This window comes from Melospiza georgiana, chromosome 10 (genome assembly GCF_028018845.1).
Source record: "Melospiza georgiana isolate bMelGeo1 chromosome 10, bMelGeo1.pri, whole genome shotgun sequence".
NCBI lineage: Eukaryota > Metazoa > Chordata > Aves > Passeriformes > Passerellidae > Melospiza > Melospiza georgiana.
Window position 1 is genome coordinate 20,891,973 of NC_080439.1, and position 24,422 is coordinate 20,916,394.

The 24,422-nt window shown below is 54.0% G+C and overlaps 1 protein-coding gene across 1 annotated transcript; it reads left to right on the plus strand.

Moving 5' to 3' along the window:
• The first annotated feature begins 751 nt into the window (after positions 1–751).
• Positions 752–23,457, plus strand: SLCO2A1 (solute carrier organic anion transporter family member 2A1). The gene is made up of 14 exons (XM_058031298.1): positions 752–841; positions 10,536–10,673; positions 13,143–13,305; positions 14,770–14,985; positions 15,999–16,097; positions 17,628–17,755; positions 18,740–18,821; positions 19,642–19,806; positions 20,089–20,278; positions 21,274–21,433; positions 21,769–21,932; positions 22,689–22,753; positions 22,855–22,978; positions 23,064–23,457. The coding sequence occupies exons 1-14, from the start codon at positions 752–754 to the stop codon at positions 23,182–23,184; spliced, it is 1,905 nt and encodes a 634-aa protein (XP_057887281.1). The 3' UTR covers positions 23,185–23,457.
• Positions 23,458–24,422: the final 965 nt, after the last annotated feature.

Below are 24,422 nucleotides of genomic sequence, written 5' to 3' on the forward strand. Positions count from 1 at the left end.
CCCACCCCAGCACAGCCCGGGGTGTCCCCCTGGGGTCCCCCTGCCCTCCCCACCTGCTCTGCAGAGGGAAGCGATAACGCGGACAGAGCACCTGGAGCTGGTTTCTCCCCCGGCTGGATCAACCTGCCCTTCTCCTTCTTACGCGTTTCCCCCTGAGAGGAGCTTGCAAAATAAATCAGCGCTCTGCATAAACAAAGCCCCGAGAGGTGCTGGCGAAAAAGGGCAGCGCTCAGGAGCTTCACCAACGCAGCTTTTTCTATAAAAACAAACTCTGACGGTTTTCTGTCCCTCCAAAACCCCACGGCCCGGTGAAGGATTCTCCATCTGACCACCCAGTTTCCCCCTCCCACCACCTGGGAGCCAAATCTCAGCTGCTGAAAGGAGAGCTTTGAATTAAAATCCCGGTGGTTTTTCTCAGACTGCCAGCGCTGTTTCCTTGTCCCGCAGGCTGGCACAGCGGCACGGGGGTGGCTCGGGGCGCTGCGTGTCCCCAGGGTGCGCAGAGCGCTGTCACATCCCTCCCTCCGCAGCGTCCCCACCTGCGCTGCCGCGGCTTCCTGCGGCTTTAAAGTTCCCTCGGCGCCCAGAGCGAAAGAGGGAGGAGAAAGCGTTTCATCATCGCTCCCGGAGCCGGTTTATAAGGGCTCGGCGCTGCCGCGGCCGGGCGCACTCGCGGGCTCGCAGGGATCCGGCTCAGCCCGTGCGGGCCCAGAGCAGCCCCCAAACCCCGGGCTCCCGGGAAGCCCTCGCCATGGGAGTCCGCCCCGAGGTCGGCAAACCCCCGGCTGACATCCCCAAGAGCTCCGGCACCTGCTCCAGGAGGTTTTTCTGCAATATCAAGGTAAGGATGGGGCAGGGATGCTGGCGGGGAGGGAGGGGGGTGCTGCCCTGTCCCCAGCCCACCCCAGGCACCCCCGTGAAACCAGGGGGGTTTGGCGATGCAGAATTTGAATTGCAGCTCCCGGGGCAGTCCCGGGGGGCTCTGTGAGTGATGCCCTGCTCGGCACGTGGGTGTTTCACCCCATGGAGCGGCTCTCCGTGAGCTTCCCCACGGCCCTGGTACACGGTGTGCTGCTGCTCGGGGAATGATTAACCACATCCTGGTGTGAGGAGAAAGCACTGCTTTCTTTCAGAATAACACGGGCTTGCTTTAAAAACTTACATGAGCAGAGGTTTTGAGTGACAGAAACAAAACTCGGTGGGTTTTCAGGTCTGGCTGCCCCGTTCCTCACCTGGGCGCCGGTCCCTGCCTGAGCTCCAGGCTCCTGAGCTGGCTGCTGGTGTGAGGGCACACCGCTCACCCCAGCCTGTGTCACCTGTCCCATCCCGCTGCCCTCACACCGCCCCTCACCTGCCTTTCCTCCCCTCCCGCTCTTTCCCCGTGTTTGGATGCGCCCCGAGGCTGCTGCCCGTGCTGGTTCCTGTCCCCGGGATGTCCCTGGAAGGAAGGGGGGATTTCCATCCTCTCCTGGCAGCACCTCCTCGCACGGGCACCAAGTGCAGTTTTTGGGAAGGGCTGCTGCCCGGGGATGTGCCCTGGGATGTGCCCTGGATGTGCCCTGGGATGTGCCAGGGGCACCGCCGGGCAGGACCCTCCGTGCCGGGCTGTGCTTTCCCACCTCTGTGTCTGCTGTGTGCTGTGTCAGCTCTTCCCAGCCCTGGGTTTTCAGGATATGTGGCCGTGGAGAAGGTGTGGTGCTCGGGATGGGTTTGGGGTTTGTTTGCCAGCACCCTGGCACGGAGCACGGTGCTGCCCCCCGGGCTGTGCTGGGGCTCTGTGGATGCTGTAGGGTACCACGGGGCTGGTGGCATGAACCCAGGTGGTGCCTCCCACTCCCATACCCCTGAAGGTATTACATACCCCTGGACTATTCCAGCAGGTGACTTGATGACATTTTTTGGCTGTGGTCTCCAGGAGAAAGAGCTGGAGATTACCCTGGGCCACACTGATGTTCCTCTGGAAGGGACTGCTGATCTGTCCTCTGCTCTGCTGGAGGTGCAAAATTTGCCCCCAGCGCCCTCCAGGCTGCTGCAGTAACGACCCTGAGCTGGGGTGAGTAAAGTCACCCAAAACCAGAGCCCTTCTTGCAGTTCTTGCTCTGTTCTGGCAACTGGCAGCAAGCAAAAACAGCCTGGAGTGAATAAACATTGCCAAACCCTCTTGCAGGATGTCAAACTTTCAGATTAAAAAACAAAAGCCCCAACAAATAAGCGCTGCTCCATCTGCACACCCCACAGGCGGCCGCAGGGTGTGGGGTGTGGGTGCCCCAGGGCCAGGCTGGGTGCTCAGCACCCCACATGCCCCAGGGCACTTGGATGGGACCTTGTAGGGGCATCTGGCCAAGGGCAGGTGACTTGGGAGTGTCACTTTGCTTGTGGCAGCAAAACCATTGCCTGCAGGAAAGCTTTGAAACTGCTTTTTAAAGTTTTTACTTCAAAACTTGCAGTTTAGGGTTGTTTCTGGTTTAGAGAGTCAGCAGCCTGGCAGTGGCACTGTGCAGGCAAGCGAAGGAACAGTTTGAGCTCTACCCATCCAAGCTCGTTGGATGATGTGCTCCATCTGGGATGGTGGGCAGTCAGGACACCCATCCCACAGAGAAATATTCCTGCTTTTAAGAAAAAAATGTATAAATTGACAGGCAACAAGATCCCCCACCCTTTCCTGACCTATTCACTCTTCCTGTCCTGTGACATTTGCATTAAACGCATATACATTAACAAAAGAACTGCTTCATGTCAGAAAGGATTGGCCTGGGGGCAGTGTCAGTTCCCTCAGCCTCCAAAAATGAGTAGGATGTCAAAGTGTCACAGTGGAATTTCCACTGTGGGGAATTTCCAGTTTTGGGGAGTTTTGGAGCGAATGGTCATCAGAGGGCAAGGTGTGGCCAACATCTGGCTTTGAAAGGGTTTGTAGCTGTTATTTGTACAAGAAGCCACTTTGCTATGAATGATGGATTATAAAAAAGCCTCATCCAGCCCCAGATTTTATGGGAAGCTGTGGGCATCGCCCTCCCCAGAACCATCAGACACAACATCCTCACAGCATTTCCAACAACACAAAATTCCCTACTTTCAACAGGCCTGGAAGGACACAATTAAGACTTGGAAGAGTTAATCACTAAAGCTCATATTTAATCCCCAAAGCCCATGTGACGGGATGATATCCAGGGTGTCTTTTGCAGTGCTGGGGCTGAAATAACAAATAATTTTTCCATCATCTCGCCCCTCCATGATGCCTGTGGCAGGGACCACCACCTCTTGCACCAGACGCCATCTCTCTCTGGGTGTTTTCCAGAACTGGAAAGCTGAACCCATTGCCAGCGATGTTTGGAGGTGTGGGAACACAATGGTGCCAGGGATGGGCACCGGGGAGGGAGAAGGGTGGAGGAAAGGGGCAGTTTGGGGGATTCCATGGGATGGGGTTGGAGTCCTGGGGATGCAGGGGCGGCACAGCTGCACTTCAGGAAGCAATTCCCTGTGGGGATGTGGCCATGGGCTCGGATAGGTGCGGTTCCTGGGGATGCAGGAACGGTGCAGCTGCACTTGAGGAAGCAATTCCCGGTGGATGTGGTGTGGCCGTGGGTTGGATAGGTGCGGTTCCAGCTGCCCTGGAGCCCGGTGTGACGACTCCGCGTGGGGCTGCGGAGTCACTGCCGGTCACACGTGGGTCTGCGGCGCCGGGGCAGTGACACAGAGCGGGCTCGGTCCCTGCTGATAGCGCCGGGCTGAGCCTGCCCCGCGCTGCCTCCGGGGCTGCCGAGCCCTCTGCCCGCTGCTGCCACCCCCATCCCCCTGGAAAAGACACAGCACAGCGCAAAACTGCAGGTGCTGTGAGGTTTTGCTGAGCTCTGAGCTCAGCCGCAAATCTGGAGCATCCCGTTTACCCCACGGCACTGGTGGAGATGGGAGTGAGGGTGGGACATTCAGGTGGGATATTGGGGAGAAATTCTTCACTGTGAGGGTGCTGAGGTTCTGCCCAGGGTGTCCAAGAAGCTGTGGCTGCTCCTGGATCCCTGGAAGTGCCCAAGGCCAGGCTGGACAGGGCTTGGAACAGCCTGGGAGAGTGGAAGGTGTCCCTGCCCATGGCAGGGTGGAACAGGATGGGCTTCAAGCTCCCTTCCCACCCAAAACATCCCATGATTTCTCTGATCCCTCTGCTTGGACATTCACCAGAGCTCTCAGGGTTGTGCTGACTGGCACCAGGGTTTGGGGCTCAGCAAATGCAGCATGAGCCCAACCTTCAGCTGGACACCAGCACCTGGTGGCACTGGGGACACCGAGAACCTCACAGCCTAAAGGACTGAAACAGGTCTGAAAGATGGAGAAGGTGCTTTTGATACCCCCCCATGGCCAGGGACCCCACCAGTGTCCCCCAGTCCTGAGCCCCAGCCGTGTGATTTAAGCTCATCTTGGGCTTGATGATCTTGGAGGTCCTTTCCAGCCTTAATGAGGCTGTGATTCTATGTCCATTTTCTGCTCCCAGGCAACCACTGGAGAAGGATTATTTCACAGGAATTCTCTGTTTACAGAGCCTCAATTACTCTGGCTTCTTCGCCTTTACTGTCTCATTCGTGGTTTTGAACTATTTTAATTGATTTTGGGATCCCCAGAAAGATGACAAGCAGGAGAGCTTTATAAATATCTTTTGATTTAGAGGAGCTGGACTGGTTTCAGCTGGAAGCTGGGGAGCACAGAGGAGCAGTGTGAAAGTGTTGTGAGTGCAGTCAGGGGGAGGCTTTTCTTTCCATGCCTGGCATGGAAAAGGAAACAGGAGGACAACAGAGAATTATTCTCACTTATGTCAGCCAGAGAGAGATTTAAAAGCCTTAGGAGAGGTTTAAATTGGGTTTGTACTGGGGCAGGGAGAGGGAGGGAGTGGAAGAAGGGTAGGGGAGGGGACAGCAGCTTCAGGAGGAGACTGTGGGCTCTCAGGGTGTGATAAGGCTTGAAAGCATCCTGGGGTGAAGGTGTTGGGAGCAGCGAGCAGAGCAGGGAGCTCTCACCTCCCTGGGGAGGCTGGATGTCTCCTGCAGAGGAAACGGAGCCTGGCCCTGGGGTCTGAGGTCCCCCCAGCAGCAGCTCAAGTTTTTTGTCCCTTCCTTCCAAGGGACCAAAGGAATTTGCTGAGGAGTGTATTCTAGAAGCCTGGAGATGTACCAGTTGTGCTCTCATATCCTGTTGGAAAAGATTATTAATGGCTTTGTTTAGCCAGAACAGGAGATTTATCAAGGCACAGATCTGGAGGCAGCATGGCTGTAGGTTTGGAGAGGGGAACACGGAAAGGAGAAAGTGATGGCTGATTAGAGGCATTGATTTAAGCAGGAAAATCAACGCAATTTTGCAGTTCTGGGCACTGTGATGAGTGTTTGTGGCAAAGACACCAGGAGGGTCCTCAGTGACAGGAGAAGAAGGACCAGGGTCTTCCAGCGTTTGTGGTGATGGTGCTGGGCTTGGATGGTCCAACACTATGCTCACATCTGCTTTTGGTGGGATCAGGCTCCAGAAGGGAAGAACGACCTGGGTCTCCACCAGCAGCACCAGCAGTGGGATGAGGAAAAAGATGGGTTGGAAAGTTCAGTGGGATCAAGGTCTAGGAGACCTGAGGCAAGGTAATTTTATGAGGGGCGAGGTGGTTGGGTGCCCAAACACAAGCAAGGAGTGGTCAGTGTAGATAAGATTATGGGAGCAGGACGGGAGAGGAGTGACGCTGATAGGGAGCACGAGGCCGGGCGGGCAGGAGCAGTGTTTGCACACACTTGTGGGTCAGGCACAGCACTGCCAGCCTGGACCTGCCCCAGGGAAACCCTCAGTGGCTCCTGATGGCCCACAATGAAAAGAGACCTTCGGGAAAGAATGAAGGAACACCAACCACCCAACCTGCCAGGGGGAGGAGAGGCTGAGGGATGCCCAGCATCCTATTTTGAGGGGGGTATTTTCTTGGGAAGCGTCCCACACTGAGGGTTTGCCTCAGCAATTCTCTACAGCCAAAAACCTCCGTTCTGGGCAAAGCTGGGCTCACCTGGGCCTTGTGAAGGGATACAGTGCCAGGAAATCCCGTGTGCATGTGTTTGTTGCAAAAAGAGCAAATATTGTCTTTGCGTGTGACAGCTGGGCGTGTAAAACATGTGTGGCTTGGCAGTAGACAGTCGTCATTCCAGCGTGCTTCAGACAATCCCTGATCAGGTTACTTTATACATTATTTTATTATTTGCAATACAAATCCCACTTAGAAGCCAAATTTTGCCATCGGGCCAGACTCAGAGGTTCTGTGCCAAAGGATGGGCTCTGTGCAGGGTGTTTGGTTCCCTTTGTGGAAATGCTGTGCTTTTTTTCATCCTTCATGGTGCTTCTTGGTCTACAAATCCAGGCAGCTGCCCATAGGAAAGTGATGCCACGGAGGGATGTATTTCCTCACTCTATTTAACCCTAACCCTACACTTTCCATATCCAGCTGATATATTTCTTTTGGGCTGGGTGTCCTCAGCTGTCCTACTGCTGGAGGATCTCCCTACTCTAAAATAAACACTGTCTTCTCCCTATTAAAATTTTGGGGATATTCTTATTAATTCCTACAATTCCTCCTCCTTTTCCTTTTTTTTTCTTTCACAAGCTCAGGAGATTAAAGTGGAGGGAGACTCCAGAGGTAGGCAGCTTGGAGTCTTTTCCACTCTCATTATCTCCAACCCGGGCTGCCAAGGAAAAGACACTGAAAAATGAGGTGAGGGATGAATTTGAACAGGAACTGTGGAAGCACAGCAAGGAATTAACCCTTAACTCACTCCTCCAGCTGGAGGAATGGCCATGCCACGTGTAGCAGGATCCTCCCAAACCTGTGGTCCCTGCAGAGCAGAGTTAGGCTCCCACCTGGAAGAGCCTTATCCTGGCTCCTGGAGATCCTGAAGGCTCCACAGAGATGGTTCTATTCTATGAAATGAAACCTGAGTATTTGTTGGACACATCTCAGATGGAAGCCTAGGCTGGGATGGACTGAATCCTTGCCAGCTCTCATGGAAGGACCAGTCCTCCCCCTTCTGTGCCATGGGGTGGGTTTCTCTTCCTTTGGAAAAAGCTCTGCCCTTTTGGGGAGGCGCTGGTCCCACGAGCTGGGTGGGGGCAGCAGCCTGTGTCCCCCAGGAGTTTGCTTCCCTTCTAACTGCAGCTCCTTTTGGAAGGGAGTCAAGCGCCTTGTGCAAACAGCCTGGAGCCGGGATTGCTCCGAAGGAACCGCGGGGATTTTGGGGAGGTCCATCCGCGTGGGTGCGCGCCTTTGGCCCTCCTGTGCTGCTCCCTGCCTGCCTGCCCTCCTTGCCTGCAGCTCCAGAAATGCTCCAGGCTCCCGTGGGAGCCTCTGCTCCGGAGGGTCAGCACTCAGGAGTGCCCCCATCTCCTCAGCCTCCCACCCTTTGCATCAGCCAAACCTCCCGCCAGCGAGCCCGGCTCCTCCTGAAGAGCCCCTTCTCGTCATCGGGGAAGATGGATTAGGGCAGCTCCCTCCCCTCCTGGGGCAGCACAGCACATCTGGAGCAGCTGGAAGGGCCGGGACGGGGCTGGTTTCCGTGCACCGGCAGGTTGTGGGTGGTCAGGGTGAGCATGTGGGGATGGGAAGGCGTGGGAAGAGAGACAGGGATGGGAGAGGCAGGAGGATGGTGCCCCCCATGTCCACCAGCCTCAGGGGGTGCATGGACTCCTTGTGGGGAGCCCTCCAAGTAAGGCTCTCTCTCATATTTTTGCGCTTGGAGCCTTCAAGGTTTGGGATGTCCTTATTATAATTAAAACTGAGTCTGCTGAATTCCTGGGAATTCATCAGAATCCTCATCTCACCTCCAGACACTTGAAGTGTGTCTGGAAAAGCCAGACTCCGCTGCACAAGTCCCGGAGCCAAGGTTGTTTTGCCTTTCTCTGGCTGTTTGGGGGGGCAGGTTCTTCCCAAGAAGAAAAGTCACCCCTGCCCTTCCCCTCCCATTCCCAGCTCTGCACATCCCAGGGCTGAGGCTGCTGTGTGGTCTCAGGGTGGGATCACATCCCACATCCCTGGAGCATCCAGGCTTTGCCGCCTTTCCGGTTCACCCTGCGGACACGAGCTGCATTAGAAGGACCCACGGGCAGGGGGAAGCAGTCACACCCCAAGGCTTTCCTCTCCCTTTGCTGCTGCTCTCCAGCTGCATTTCTCCCACCTCATCTTCCCTCCTGGCAGGCAGCCCCAGCTTGTTCCCAGGGATCCAGGGCTCTGTTTTGGCCATCCCAGGTTATCACCAAGGCATCTCAGGGCATCTCCGAGCAGCTCTGCCTTTTCCTCCCATGGCTTGTCCCTCTCCTCTCCTGCCATGGTCCTTCCATGCCTCCAGCCCATCTCCTGCCACCCCCACCATTCTGGGGACCAAGGCTGCCTCTCCTTCTCGTCTCCCCCCCGTGCCAGCATCCCCTCTGTCCGTGACACTCTGTGTTCCCATCTGCCCTGGGGTCAGGCTGACATTTGCCGTGCTAAATTCAGCCTTGGTGATCCACCCTCTTCCCTCCCTGTTGGTAAACAGCTCTGCTTCCCTGGCTGGCGCCTGGCTGCAGGAGAGCTCTGTGTCCAGCTGCTCTGGGGCTCCCAGACTGCTGCTGTTCAACCAGCACTTCCTTGCTCCTGTGCCTTCTCTAGGGCCTGCCCAGAGCCACATGGACTCAAACTGATGTTCTCTGGCAACAAGAGCCCCTCCCCAGCTGCCATCCTCACCCCTCTGCTCCAGATCAACCCAACGATGATTCCAAGCCAGGCCTGGGGAAGTGGTGGATCCGGCTTCCACCCACAGGATTTTGTCCTGGGATGGGATTTCAAGTGTGGGAGCTGATGGTGGGAGGATGGAGAGGTCATTCATCTTCAAGAGTTTACTGGCAGATATTTCACTTCCACTTTGGCCCTGTCTGGGAGGATTTCCCACGTTACACCCCAAATTCCTGTTCTGCAGCTTTTTGTCGGGGCAAAGTCCCAGCTTGGGACTTTGTCCTCTCCTGGTTATTGCAATGGCAGTGCCAGCCTGATGCCAGCCTGATGCCAGCCTGATGCCAGCCTGTCTGCTCTCACCCCTCCCAGATGTGGCTGGGGACTCTGTGATGGCAGCCTGTGATCCTTCTTTCCTCATTTTGAGGTGTTTGTCTTTCTCCTTCATCTTCCCCATGGTCTCCAGGTTTTTTTAAGCCTGCCCTCGCACTGCCAGAGCTCCATTTTCTCCTTCATCTCCATCCTCTTCTCTTTTTCTGTCTCTCCCATCCGTTATGCTTTTAGATTCCCAGCCAAGTCTGTTGGCTGGATCTCTCTTCCTTCACAGAAGAAGACTCCCAAGAAACCATTTTCTTGCCCATCTTCTACCCAAATTCTGCTACAATTGCTGGGGCTGGCCATGCATCATCCCCTGCTCCCTAAACCAAACTCCACCCACTGATGGAATTTGCATCCTCCAAGCTGGTCTTTTTTGATTATTTTTTTTAATCATTTAATGGCTCAAGACTACTGGGTGCTACCGCCCTTCAGATAAATACTCATAAGGACTATTGCTGCTGTTCTGGCCAAGAACATCAGGAATGTCAGCCCTTTGATCCCCCATTCCATCATCTTGCACTTCCCGACGTTATCATTGAGGGACACTCTTCCGGTATTCAGCAAATATTTGATTTCCTGTGAATTTAAATTAAAAGACCTTCCCCCATTTGGTTTTTTTATTATTATTATTTGTTTGTTGGGATTTTCAAAAATTGATTTTGAAATGCTTTTGGCACCACATGGATGCGTTCCATTCCAAGAAAAATAAAGGAAAACTGTTCTGACTAAATATAGATCAAAAGGCACTTGCATGAGCTGCCTCTTGCATGCCTGGCTGAGAGAGCTCTCCTCTCGCAGCCCACCCAGGCTATTTCAGCCAGATTGCTCCCAAACTCTCTGTATTGCCTTCCTTGCCTCTGCTCACCTTGGCTCCTGGCTCGGCTCACTGCCCAGCTCAAGGGAAGGTGCTGGGTTTGGAATCCTATTTTGGAATCTTCCAGTAGTGAGAAATACGCTGTGCATATTTCATCCTCTCCCTCTGGGGCTTTTAACGCCCTTTTTAAACTTTTTCTAGCACCACCCCTTGGAGCAGGTTCAGTTAATTGATTTTCCAGCTGAGTAATCGCAGGATGCTCCATGCCAGAGGTGCATTTGCCAGTGGCCAAAGCCAGCTGGAATACACTCATCAGGATGTGGTCACCAGCAGCAGGGCACTGTGGTCTCACATGGCCTCAAAGGGTGCATGGAGAGGCCCACATCAAACATCAGGGAAAATTCTTCCCTGAAAGAGTGGTTAATCATTGGAGCAGGCTGCCCAGGGAAGTGGTGGGGACACCATCCCTGGAAGTGTCCAAACAGCAAGTAGATGTGGCACTTCTCAATAAGGTTTAGTTGGCATGGCAGTACCCCGTCAAAGGCTGGACCTGATGGCCTTGGAGGTCTTTTCCAGCCTTACTGAGTCTGTGATTCCCACTGGGTCCTCACTGGGGTGGCTCTCTCTGTCTGCCCACAGGTGTTTGTGCTGTGCCATGGGCTCCTGCAGCTCTCCCAGCTCCTCTACAGCGCCAACTTCAAGAGCAGCCTCACCACCATCGAGAAGCGCTTCGGGCTCTCCAGCCTCTCCTCAGGCTTCATCTCCAGCTTGCACGAGGTAACTGGGACAGCAGCACCCAAAGGGTGGCCAGGATTTGGGGGGCACCTTCCCAAAACGGGGCTGCTTACAGCCAGGGCTTCCTCAGGCTCCGTGTGCTGGGAGGGCAGCTGTGCTGTGCCCTGGGACACCTCCCCACACCTCATTCTGCTCTGCCACGTCCAGGGGGAATGGGGGGTCCTGTGGGGGTGGCCCTTGGACAAGAGGAGACTTACACTGGATGGAATTCCAGAATGGTTTGGGTTGAAAAGGATCTTAAAGTTCATCCCATCTCATTGCACCCCCTGTCATGGGCAGGGACGCCTTCCACTAGCCCAGGTGGCTCCAAACGCCATCTAACCCTGCCTTCAACACTTCCAGGGATCCAAAAGCAGCCACAGCTTCTCTGGGCAACTTCTGCCAGGGCCTCCCCACCCTCACAGGGAAGAATTTCTTCCCAATATCCCACCTAACCCTGCCCTGGGGCAGTTTAAGGCATACTGCTGAGCTGGCTGAGGATTTTCTCACAAACACTTTCTTATCAAGAAATCCCTTGGAATAAGTTTCCTCCTTCACGTTTCCAGGAATTCTGTTCTTCCTAGCAGCTCTTCGAGGCCTGGGAAATGACAGGAAAAGATCTGCTGGCAGGGAGTTTTTTGCTGGCACCAAGTGGCAGCACACTTGCTCCCTGGTGAGCACAGGGGATGCTCCATCAAGAATCTGGACACTGGGAATCTTCCTGGATCCCTGGGCAAGTGGATGCCCCAGTCTTACCTCGACCAGCATGGGCATTTGGGATTAAAAAGATGTCTCAGGGCCCACTGAGACTTCCTGCTGTCTGTGACTGTGTGAGGTGCCCTGCCTGTCCAGGACAACAATCTTAGTGCGTTGGTGCCTACAGCAATTCCAAGAACAAAACCCACAGAGAGACAAACAAGGGAGCCCACACAAACATAAATACAGAGTTTTCTTAGCCATACATAGAATCACGGAGTGGTTTGGGTTGGAAGGGACCTTTAAAGGCCATCTTGCTCAACCCCCTGCAATGAGCAGAGACAGCTTCAACATGCCAGAGCTAAAATGATGTTTAGGTTGTCCTGTTAAAGCCCTTGTAATGGGAATTTTGTGGTGTTCACCCACTTGCCTGAGCAAGCTGTGTGGTTTCATGCCTTTCTAGTTGATGCTGTCTGCAGTTGCAAATGCCCAGGGTCATAAATATTTGCAGTGAGCTGGACTTTGTAGCAGAGCTCATGTCTGTTTGAGTCACAGGAGTGGAGGCAATGTGTTTCATTCCTTGCTGGTTTTGGAGGAATTGTCAGTTTATGCCACTTCAGTCAATCTCTTCTGCCAGGGAACAAGGGACAGGACAAGAGGAAATTACCTCAAGCTGGGCCAGGGGGGTTTTAGTTTGTGTATGAGAGAAAATTTCCTCCCAGAAAGGGCTGCCCAGCCCTGGCACAGCTGCCCATCCTTGGAGGGGTTTAACAGACCTGTGGATGTGGCACTTGGAGACATGGGCACTTGGGGATGCTCCTGCTCCTGTGAGGGCCAGACCCTTCCTGATGAGAGCCCTGCCCACCCCCCAGACGCAGCCATAGGGCCTGGATGTCCCCTTTCTGTGAAAGAATAATAAAGCACTGGGATGCTCTTCCCAGGGAGGTGGCAGAATCACCATCTGTGGGTGTGTTTAAAGACTGGACATGGCACTTGGTGATATGGTCTGGTTGAGGTGTTAGGGCACAGGTTGGACTCGATTCTTAGAGTTTAGTTTTTAATTGCAGCCTGAGATGTGCAGAATGTCTCTGTTTCAGCCCGTGCGTCCAAAGAACCAGTCGGAGCTCTTCAGTTTTCGGTCTTGAAGTTGTTTATTAATTCTTATTTATAAAATTCTTATTTATAAATGTTTTTTTTTCTTTCTGCCCAGCTGAGGTCTGCTCAGCAGGGCAGCCACAGGCACTCTGACCGCCCCCAGGGCAGTGTTGTCCTTTTATACTACAAACTACTTATAACATATTTACACTTAATTCCCAATACCTATCACCTGTGTTAGACAGTGCACTTCTATTCTAAACCAATTCCAAGGTGCCAACATCACAGCAAAATATTGAGACCAAGAAGAAGAAGAAGAAGAAAGGCTGGGCATGCCCAAGTTCCTCCATCTTGTCCCCAAAACCGCCATTCCAAAAATCCCAAAATCTACATTTTCACCCTGTGATAATTTTATTATTATACTATCCTAGCTTCTATGACTTTCAGGTCCTCATACAAAGCTGGTAACTTGCTCCAGGGGTCACAATCAAACCCACAGGTGTTCTGGGCTGCGTGCCAGGGTCTCTGAGCCCCCCCGGCAGGGCCCTTAGCAGCTCTGGACACCCGGAGGGATGCGCTGAGTTCTGACACTCGATGATCTTAGAGGTCTCTCCCAACTCCATCACTCTGTGATTCTGTGTGGATTCTCACACTCCCCCCCGTTCTCTGTGCCTGTTCCAGATTGGCAACGTGGTGCTCATCATCTTCGTCAGCTACTTCGGCAGCCGCGTGCACCGCCCGCGCGTCATCGGCCTGGGCGGGCTGCTGCTGGCGCTGGGCGCCTTCCTGGTCACCCTGCCGCACTTCCTCTCGGGCCCCTACGAGTACACTGCCCTCAGCACGGGTGAGTGACACCGCCTGGGCCCCCACACACCCCCATCAGCTGCTCCACAGGGGTGATGTGTGACTGCCCCCCAAAACAAGGGGGTGTTTCCAGGGCACGCGTGATTCGAACGGAGCCTTAAGGTGGGAAGTTGCTGGTCAAACGTGACATGATTATAGCTTCGGAACCCCTTCTGAATGCCAAAATTGCATGTGGGGTTTCTTCTGCCTCTCCTGCACATGTTATTCCAGCTGTTGTTACAGAATCATGGAATGGCTTGAGTTTGAAGGGACCTTAAACCCATCTCATTCCACCCCGTGCCATGAGCAGGGACACCTTCCACTGTCCCAGGTGGCTCCAAGACTGTCTTTGAACACTTGCAGGGATGGGGCAGCCACAGTTTCTCTGAGACAGTAGGTTTAGATTAAATATTAGGGAGAAATTCTCTGTGAGGGTGCTGAGGCCCTGGCACAGGGTGCCCAGAGAAGCTGTGGCTGCCCCTGCATCCCTGAAGTGTCCAAGGCCAGGTTGGACAGGGCTTGGAGCAGCCTGGGATAGTGGGAGTTGTCCCTGCCCATGGCAGGGGGTGGAATGAGATGGGTTTAAGGTCCCTTCCAACCCAAACCATTCTGGAATTCTGTGATAGCAAAGCTCCCCTGTCCCCATGCTCTGCTCTGCCCAGGATCCTGATCTGATCCAGCCCAAGGAAGATTGATGCTTTCACTGGGAAGGCTTTGGGAACCAGCTCATGTGAACAATGACAGCTCACTTTTCCATGCAGAATGGAAATGACCCAAAAGTTCTGCACAGAACACAATTCTTGCAGAGCACCTTTGCTAAACTGAACAGGATTAGAGGATGGACTGCAAAAACAGATGGACAGGGCAGAGATATTGACATTATGAGGACTGCCTGATGGAAAAGAACACATTCAGTCTGTGAACACCTCTTGAGGATACTTCAGTCCTGGCTGGAATTTCCATGGAGCGGGGTGAAGACCTCCAGTGTCTGGGCTGTATGAAGAAGCAAGGGCCATGTTTTGGAAGGAGCTGGGCCAGTCTTGAGCCATGGGGGCAGCAGGGATTCAGGGCAGGGTGTCCTGCTTAGGGCAGCCAGGTGACCCCAGAGGGCATCACTCGCTGCTCCTGCCTGGGTACCACAAGGGAGCAGAGACCAGAGACAGCAAAAACCAGCCATGGGTCAGCTCTGCCCTCGTCAAACCCAGAGCAGCCTCACTCCATGTCATGGAACTATTTAAAAGTGTGATTCAAATCATAGTCTGCTTGTTTGCTGACCTCATATAATACTCCAAAGGAAGTACAGGGTAATAAGAACTGCTGAATAAAATGAGCAATCCCTCCAAAATCCAGGAGTTTGTGCCTACTCAGTGACTTTGGGAGATTCCTGCTATTTGGGGATTTAGTGTGGGAGGAGGCAGGGGATACAGTACCCAGTGTTGAAATGCTCATTTTTTTCCCCTTCCAGGTAACAAAAGCCAGGGGCAGGATGAGCTGTGCTATGCAGAGAGCAGATTTGTGTGCTCAAACAGCACCAAGGACCCTGAGAAGGAGGCCAGCAGCGTGTGGGCCATGATGGTCATTGCCCAGCTGCTGGCCGGGATCGGCACCGTGCCCATCCAGCCCTTTGGGATATCCTACGTGGACGACTTTGCAGACTCCAACAATTCCCCACTCTATGTTGGTAAGTGGGAACATTTCTGGCAATTACTTTGTTTCACAGAATCCCAGAGTAGTTTGGGTGGGAAGGGACCTGAAAGCTCATCCAGGTTCACCTGGGCAGGGACCTTCCACTATCCCAGGTTGCTCCAAGGTCCAGCGTCCTTGTCTCCCCTCTGCAGTGAGGGATCACTGTCCAATGAATTGTCCCACTGATCCCTTAGAATTCCCAAATCTGCAAGGAAAACAAAGAGGACTGAAGGAACCTGAAGGAGAAGGAAAGAGGGACTGGTGTGTTGTTTATAATACAGGTGCTATGGGAATGTCTGTCAGGGTGAATGGCTCCAGGGTTGCCTCAATGTAGCAGAAATTCCATCTCCCCAAGTCCCATTTCATTTTATGTCCAATGCAGCTCAAGCTCACTGCCTCCTTTTAAACATCTTGAGAAAGTTGTGTAAAGAGTTTCTCTCAAGGAGGGAACTTGGATCCTGTCATTGCAAACAAATGAAAGGAAAATGTTCTGACCTCATGGGTTATCTATTTTGGAATGTGAGGGTTCAGCTACACCCAGGGTGGTCTGGTGGCCTTTCTGCCCTCAGAATCTTTCACCTCTCCTGACATTTGAACCAAAATATTTTTCCTTTAATCTGAGGATTAGTATGTGTTTTTTCCCTTGGCATCTTAGAGGACACGAAGGTCTCAATCACCTGGATGTTAGTGCCCTGCTGCTCCCTGGGGCTCATGAATATCATGGATATTAATGATGTAGCTGACAACTTGTATGGTGTCAGCAAAGCCTTGATGGCAGTAGAGCAGAGGGAATTTGTCCACAGGCAGGTGCCTGCACCCTCTGTTCTGTCAGACAAACACCACCTTCAGTGTTAGGGCAGTGGGGACCTTCTCACTGTGATGAAGGGTGCTTTCTGCCCTCTGTGTGTCGTGCCACCATTCCTGCATTTCCTGGGAAGACAGAAGCCACATCCGCATGGGAACTACAATTCCCTGCTCACAGGGGCTCTCTGTGCTCACTTTTCCCAGCCATCCTCTTTGCCATTGCTGTGTTTGGCCCTGCCTTTGGATACCTGCTGGGCTCCGTGGTGCTGCGGCTCTTCGTGGACATCGGGAGGGTTCACACTGGTGAGTGTTGCTCGGGTAGCACGGGCTCCAAACACCCTCTGTGGGCCACAAGGCCACTCTGAGATGAAAGGTGACAGAAGCCACCAGCCCTGTGACACATAAAACCCACTGCCCTGGAAAAGTCATACTGGGTTCTGTCACCTCATAAGATACGGGTGGTCCTGACACCACCACCGAAGCAGAGCTCAGGGCAGGCACATTCCAATGGCCAGCCCATGGTGCTGCACTGGAGGTCATGGCTGGGTCTGCCTGCTGCCACCACACTGAGGAGGTGTCCCACAACCCTGGCGTGATGGTGGAGAGGAGCAGGGAAACCTGAGGAATCCGGGGATGGAGAAGAGAACCAGAGAGCAAGCACTGCCCTATGGATACACAGAGAACTTGGGTGTACTCATCCTCCTCCTCCTCAGCACGTGCAGAGCAAGGGGCTGAGCTGACGCCACCACAGGGACAATTTGCTTTATCCATGGCATGTGCTTATTATTTCTGGTAACTTAATCACTAAAGAATTCTCCCCAGCTCCATCATTAACGTGGCTTTTCCTGTGTTTCCTTAGAGAGATCAGAGCCTGCCTGACATTTTTGTCCGGTGCCTGATAAGAATAATAAATGAACGTGGGCAGGAAATGCCAAACAGCCTTGGCCCCCTCCCCGCGGCGGCAGACGGATTTAGCAGCCTCTCCTGGTCGCTCCATGATGACATCCAGGCTCCAGAGTGGAGTGCTCCTGTTTGGGGAAGTGGGCTGATTGTTCCACAGGGGTGTGGGCTCCTCTCCTGTCACACCCTGGCACGGAGCTCCCATCCCAAGCTGGCCATGGCTCCATCCTGGCCGTGGGCAGCCGTGTCCCCAAGGCAGGCCAGGCAATCTGTCAGACCTCTCTTGAGCATCCCTTGGCCCAGCCAAAGGATGTGTGTGCTGGAGACACAGAGGCTCTCACCTTCTCCTCCTTTTTCCGGAGAAGGCGCCCGGAGTTTGGTGCACTCGGAAACCGGGAGCTTCTGCCAGCACAGGGCCTTCCCTCGGTCCTGTGAGCAGAAAGTGACCCAGCCTGGAACAATGGGACAGCAACTTTTTCCAGCAAAGCAGCACAGCCTTTCCCAGTCCCTGTCTTGGCTCAGCAGCATGGTCCAACCCACTGTGCTCTCCGGGCAGAGGATGGAGTCAGGCCCCCATAATCTCTGCCTCACTGGTTGGCTCAGGGGTTAGAGCTGAACCTGTGCCACCAGTGTGCTCCCATGGTGACCAAATCCATCCTGCACTCACCTGGGAGGCTTGGTACAGCTGGCATGAGTGGCAGTGGTTGTTTCCCTAGCCAGGGAAAACGCAGATCAAACACAACCAGGGCCGGTCTCGCTGCCAGCACCGGAGGGAGCTCCCACCTCCATCCATTTCTCTTACATGCCAGTGCAGAGACGCTTGGGTTGTGCCCACAGTGACTCTGCATGCTCCACCAGCCCATATTCCCATGGAGCTGTGTCCCTGTCCCCCCACGATCTCTCACAGAGTGTCCCTGTGTGTTGCACTGACAGTGGAGCTGACGCCGAGCGACCAGCGCTGGATCGGAGCCTGGTGGCTGGGGCTGCTCATCTCCTCGGGCTGCCTGGTGCTCACCTCCATCCCCTACTTCTTCTTCCCTCGGTGCATGCTGAAAGGAGAGGTGAGACCTCATCTCCAGAGCCAGGGATGTGCTCAGGGAGGGAAGACCTGTCCCCAGAGGAGAGCGGTGGGAGGGAAGAAGGCAATCCAGCAACCCTTTGCCATTAAAACAAATTGTAAAAGGTGGAAAATAATTCATGTGTATAATTTTGGTGGTTTCAAACCCAAACCCCACCAGGTTTGTTACAAAATAATTTGGCTCTGTTTTGAAATTGTTTACTCATTGATTCTTTAAAGGTAAAATCAAACCCCAAATATTTCGCAGTTATGGCTAAAGGGCTCCCCAGATTTGAGCTGAACTATCTCTAACTTTCATTTTCAGACTTTTTGCAGAGTTAAAGGGGAGGTGTTTTGTCAGGGTTCAGGGGAGGAAAGATTTCCAAGCTCTTAAAACCTCCCAACAGCAAGCTGTTGTCTTGTTGCTCTGCTCAGGGGCTGCAGTGATCTTTGAGATAATTCACCCCTTTAATTATAGAATCCTGGAATGGTTTGAGTTGGAAGGACCTTGAAGCTCATCCTGCCATGGGGAGGGACACCTTCCACTAGGCCAGGTTGTTCCAAGTCCCATCCAACCTGGCCTTGGACACTTCCAGGGATGGGACAGGCACAGCTTCTCTGGATACCCTCTGCCAGGGCCTCACCACTGCAAGAATTTGTCCCCAAATATCCCATCTCACCCTAATGGCAGTGTGAAGCCATTCCCCCTTGTCCTATCACTCCAGGCCCTTGTCCCAAGTCCCTCTCCAATTCTCTTGGAGCCCCTTTAGGCTGAGGGCTCTCCCCAGAGCCTTCTCTTCTCCAGGAGAACACTCCCAGCTCTCCCAGCCTGGAGAAATGCTCAGGGCACATGGGATGTGGCTTTGCTGTAATTGCCAGGCTTGGCTGGGGGTCACAGGCCCCTGGGACAGCCCCTGGCCCTGCAGAGCCTCCCTGTGCCAGGACAGTGCCAGCCCTGTCAGCACAGGCTGCTCCTCTCTCCCTGCAGGAGCGGAACACGGAGGCCGGCATGCTCAGGAAGATGGAGACAGGAGCTGCCCAGGACACCTCCCTGCTGGAATTCATCAAAAGTAAACTCCTGGGGGGTCCAGGAGAGGGTGGATGGGGATCCTGGGCTGTGCTGGGCCAAGTGGGGTGGGGACCCCCACTCCGGCAGGTTCACACCAAGGGGGTTTGCTGGGAGTCCAGCACTCTGTGTGGATCAGCTCCAGCACCACAAGGGAGAAAGGACCAGGGGAAGGTGGGCACAGCCTCCCTTTGTGGGGCCTCAATTGTTTCAAATTTTGCACTGAGGACCTCAAAGCGGTAGGAGTGTGCCAGAAAAGGGTCTCTGGGAGGTCTCCAGGGGTGGGCACGGGGCTGCTGGCGCCACCAGCTCCTTGACGAGGTCACCCACTGCAGCTGACGCTGTTTATGTGGAGCCAAAACAGGCTTGAGAGGGATGTCACTGCCGAGGCACCAGATTAATGACTCTTTTCGCTGCAGGAGGATTTCTTCCCAGATAAAGCCCCTCCCTCCTTGCCTCTTCCTCCACTGCAGTCACATCCTGGAGCTGTCAGCTCCCTCTTCTTTATTTGGGCTTTAATGGAGGCTGGCTCTCCACCACTCTCAGCTAATTAGAAAGCTCATAAGAGACCAAATAAACAGAGCTGCTCCCAGGGTCCATCTGCCTCTGTTGATGGGGCCAGAGGACACAATGTCCCATCACTGGTGCTGCCAGCTGCTGGGACACATTAGGGTGTCTCCCCTCCTGCTTTCCCATGCCCACAGGCATCCGCAGCAGATCAACATCATCATCCCACAGATATCCTTACTGGGAACAGGCTAAGGGTGGAGGTTTACTCCCAGTACAAATAGCTAAAATACATTTTTCCTACGTTTCCCCTGTAGGATTCCCAAAGATCTTCATCAGGCTGCTGCTCAACCCCCTCTTCATCCTCCTGGTGCTGGCTCAGTGCAGCTTCTCCTCCGTCATTGCGGGTCTGGCCACCTTCCTCAACAAATTCCTGGAGAAGCAGTATGGTGCCTCCCCCTCCCAGGCCAACTTCCTCATAGGTGAGCATGGATGGAGGCAAAAATATCCATCAGCAGGGACCCAGCTGCCCATATTCCCCAGGCTTTTTAAATTCTGGAGAAGAAGTGAGTGAAAGTTCATTTTTGGATGAGGGTTTCACTTTGGGGTAGTTGGTGACTTTCCTGAAGTTCCCCACTGCCTGTCTTGGGCAAGAGTTGGATCTGTGTGTTCTCCCAACTCCTGTGGGGCCCAGAGAGCTGTGCCCTGCCCATGGAGGGGATCTGGGCAGGCAGGGCCCCCCTGAAGGCTCCATCCCTCTGCAGGAGCCGTGAACCTGCCGGCAGCAGCGCTGGGGATGCTGCTGGGCGGGATCGTCATGAAGCGCTTCTCCTTCTCCCTGCGCGCCATCCCGCGCTTCGCCGTCGTGGTGCTCGTCTTCTCCATCCTCATCTGCCTGCCCATCTTCTTCATGGGCTGCTCCACAGGGCACATCGAGGGCATCTACCACCCCAGGTAATGCAGGGGCTGCTCCCAGATCCTCCTTTCTCCAGCTCTTACCCGTGGGGAGGGACGCATGCAGGTGGAGAGGAAGAAGACATCACCACGATGCTTCTTGCTCCTTGATCCCCACTGCATGGAGAGGAGATCTGGGTGCTCCGGAGCCCAGAGAGCTTGGGAGGGTGTTTATCCATGATTTTCTAGGCCAAAAAAGCAGGGTGTAATTTTTCACTCTGGATTTTTAGGGGAAAATTAGTAACATCGTGTCCACATCGCCTCGCACGCTCCCAGTGTTCCAGCTGGACATTGTCTTTCTCCTCACCTCAGTGGATATTTTTGGCTCTTACCATGACTTCCTAAGATAAAAATGACATTTGTGTACGAGCAGGGCTTGATGTCAAGTGCATTGAGCTCATTTCCCAGCGCACTGCCAGCAAGGAAGAGATTTCTGATGCCATCTTCCCACAGGGGGTGGAGCAGCCCCATCCCACCCTGCCCAAGGGCAGCTCCCCAGTGCCACATTCCTGCAGGACTCAGACTCCAGCAGATTCACTCCTTGGGGGACTGAGGGAAGACAGGGCAGATTTGGGTTTGTCCTCTTCACTTCCACAGCCATCAGGCTTGTTTGGGATCGTGCCCACTTTCAGTTTGTGTCCATGTGGTGTTTCCAGCTGTGGCTGTTCACACATCTGTTTGTGCAGCTCTGGATGGAGCCCAGGTCCATTTCTACAGGCTGAGATTAATTTCCAGCTTAGAAAAAAAAGAGAAAAGAAGTGTGTCAGTACTTGTTTGTAGACATAACATAATTCCTGTGACATTCACTGCACGCTTCCAGAGGTACCTGCAGGGATCAGGGGCTGGCAGAAGGCCAGGCTGCTGCTGGCAGTGTCCCAGCCCAAACAGGAACAGGAAAACTGCTCAACTAGTAGAAGGGATTTTTATTTTTTTCTTAATTCCCCCTGTCCTACTTCTTAACTTTTTACCAATTTCTCCCCCCTCCTTTCTGGCAGTACACCCAATTCCCAGCAGCAGGTTAAGGCACGGGTTGGGTGTCAGTGCTCTAAGCAGATCTTCCACCCCGTGTGCTGGAAAAACACCACGGAATACATCTCCCCCTGCTTCGCTGGCTGCACCAACAGCACCACCAACCCCTCCAACCCCAGGCAAAAGGTGAGTGAAGCAAGTGGGTAGCAAAGCAGCCTTGCTGGGAATAGTGGAGTGATACTGCAGGAGCCCAACAAATGCAACAAGGGGGTGGAACCTTTCCCACAAGGTGTGCTGAGCCCTGGGAAGGTGCCCTGGAGAATTGCTGTAAGGCCCAGGAACCTGCTTGGAGGAACACGGATGGTGGCAAATCCCATTACAGGATACCATGGCTGTGCCTTATAACTGGAGCTGGTGCTCTTATGGGTGTCCTGCACAGGGATGTGGGATGATTTATCCCAAGAAGGCTGCTGCTGGAGCTGGGAGTCTGACGTCTGTTTTGTTCCAAACGCTTCCAACAGATCTACCACAACTGTTCCCTGAATGGGAATGAGCTGTTCTCCACCTACACGGGCTCTTGTCCAGTCAGCTGCTCCCACATGCTCCTTCCTGCCATATTCCTCATCTCCTTTGCTGCCCTGGTCGCCTGCCTGTCCCACAACCCCCTGTACATGATGGTGTTACGGTGAGTGGTGTGCGGGGCCCTCAGTCCCAGGGGGGAGCCGATATCATGGGATCGATGGGATGTCATAAACGTGCAACCAGCCCAAGTCTTGGCCAAGTTCAGGGCCAGCAGCTCTGTCTCTGTCTCTCTGGGAGCCTCTCAGGAACCCCGACACAGCTGACAGCAGGGAGACACTCTCCCATGCCCTGAGGGTACTGAGGGTACCTAGGCTGGTCACCTTTGCGGCAGAAGAGATACCAGAGACATTGGTATTGATAAAGGGCTGACTCTTAGCAGGGGTTAATCCAAGGTTTTATTCTAGGAGTCCCAAAGGAGCCCCCACACCTCAGGAGGCTCCTGCTGAGAACCCCGGGAGATGTGCCAAGGTTACATTTAAAGGGAGGTGGAAACTGAAAGTAGAGAACATTTACTAACCAACAAGTGACCCTGAGGGATGGGTACTGGGGGACAGACATTTAGGACAGCGTGTGGGGCAAGGCTTGGGGGGCTGACCCCCAAGCCTCTGGCTGATCACTCGACATCCTGGACCGAAGCTTCTAGATGGAGGGATGGGATGCTGAGTGATTGACAGAGAGCCAGGGTGGGATTTGGGGATGATCTCAGCAAAGGAAAGGGATTACACAGGTAAAGGGAGGGGATACAATCTGAGGTTAACCATTTGGGAAAAATACGGAGATACAAAACCTACACTGTTACAAAGTATTACAAAGTATAAAAACACACTACAACAGGCTTCCTGTGGCTTCTCCCCTGCAGGGTGGTGAACCAGGATGAGAAGTCGTTCGCCATCGGAGTCCAGTTCTTGCTGATGAGACTGCTGGGTGAGTGCTCATCCCTGAATGAGGCTGCGGGGCTGCTGGAGCCGCAGGAGGCACCGAGCCTCCTCGGGATCAGCGCTGACTCCATCCTCTCTCCCCGCCAGCCTGGCTGCCGGCCCCGGCCATGTTCGGAGCCCTCATCGACTCCTCCTGCATCTACTGGCAGCAGCAGCAGTGCGCCCCGGGCCGCTTCTGCGCCTACTACAACAACGATTTCCTCCGAAACAGGTACGCTGTGTGTGCCCTGGCCTCCCCGGGCCCGGCTGGAAGTGCCAGCTGCGGATGTGACATGTCCCCGCTCTTCTCCCGGCAGATACCTGGGGCTGCAGGTGGGCTACAAGGTGGTGGGCACCGTGCTGCTGGCGCTCATCAGCTGGAAGGTGAAGAGGAGCAAGGAGTACAACGTGCAGGAGAAGGCGGCGGGGCTGGTGTAGCCGCCGAGGACTGACTCGCACCCCATCACACGCTGCCACTACTTTATCTTGTTTGGGTTCGTTTTACTCCACACGGGAGCGACTCCTCCCGCAGCCCAGGGATGCTCCGGGCCAGCACGGCATCTCCCGGGGTCCCCAGCCTGTCACCCCGGGCAGGGACAGCCCCGGCCCGCCGGAGCAGGAGGCAGAGAGGGCTGGAACAGCCGGACCCGCATTAGCGCCTGCTGCGGGCCATGGTGCCGCTCCGGTGTGACATTCCCGGCCGCGACAGGAGCAGGGGAGGTGGCTGCCAGCCTGGTGTCCCCACAGAGGCCAGCAGGGACACAGCACACGTGTTGGGACAAGACAGCACAAGGGGTTTATTGCAGAACATCTGGGGTTTGTTGCTCTTTTTATTTTTTAAATAAAGGTCACTTTTCCAACCGTGGTGAGCTCTTGGGCTCCCCACCAGCAGCAAGGCAAGCCCTGGGGATGCTGCAGGTCACAGCCTGGCCATGCTGAGCACATTGCAGCTGGGAAAGGGGAAAAAATGGTGGCAGAAGGGGTTGAGGGCTGGTAGGGGTTACACAGAGCTCGGGGCAGCTGAGGAGCCCTGCCCACATCTCCCCGATAGGCACAGCACAAGGTTTTACCTGAGCTTCTCATCCCTATGGGTTTGTTGGCACAGATCAGTCCTGGTATTCAGCTGCCCAAGCTGGTGGCTGAGAGGAGGGACCCTGAACAAAGAAATGCCTGGCAATTGAAGTTTCATTCCATCTCCCTCACACCAAGAGCCTGGGGTCCTTCTCACCCTTCAATGCATTGCTGTTTGGGTTGTTTCACACCCCTCAGGTGGGTTTTGGTTGGTTCTGTTAGTCCACACTCTGATGGAACCCCATACCATGTTCCAGTACACAGACCACAACTACTCCAGCATTTTAAGGTAATATTTTAACTGCAGTTTTGTCTATTCTAACTATTATTAATGATCTTTACTATTATTATTGATCAGATTGTCAGCTCCTGGCTTCCTTCTGATCCATCTCTGCCTGACACAGCACAGCCTTAGGCTTCACATCAAGTTCAACCCATGGCCTAACAAGTCCAGCTACTTAGGTCAAGCACTGAGCTACTTCAAAATCCTGAAATTTTTTCAGTGCAGTGGGTTCTGGATAGGGAACAGTGGGTTTGGGGTGTTTTTTCAGGGGTTTTACGGGTTTAATGTACTCAGGCCCTGCTGTCCCTGTGGTTGTGGCCCT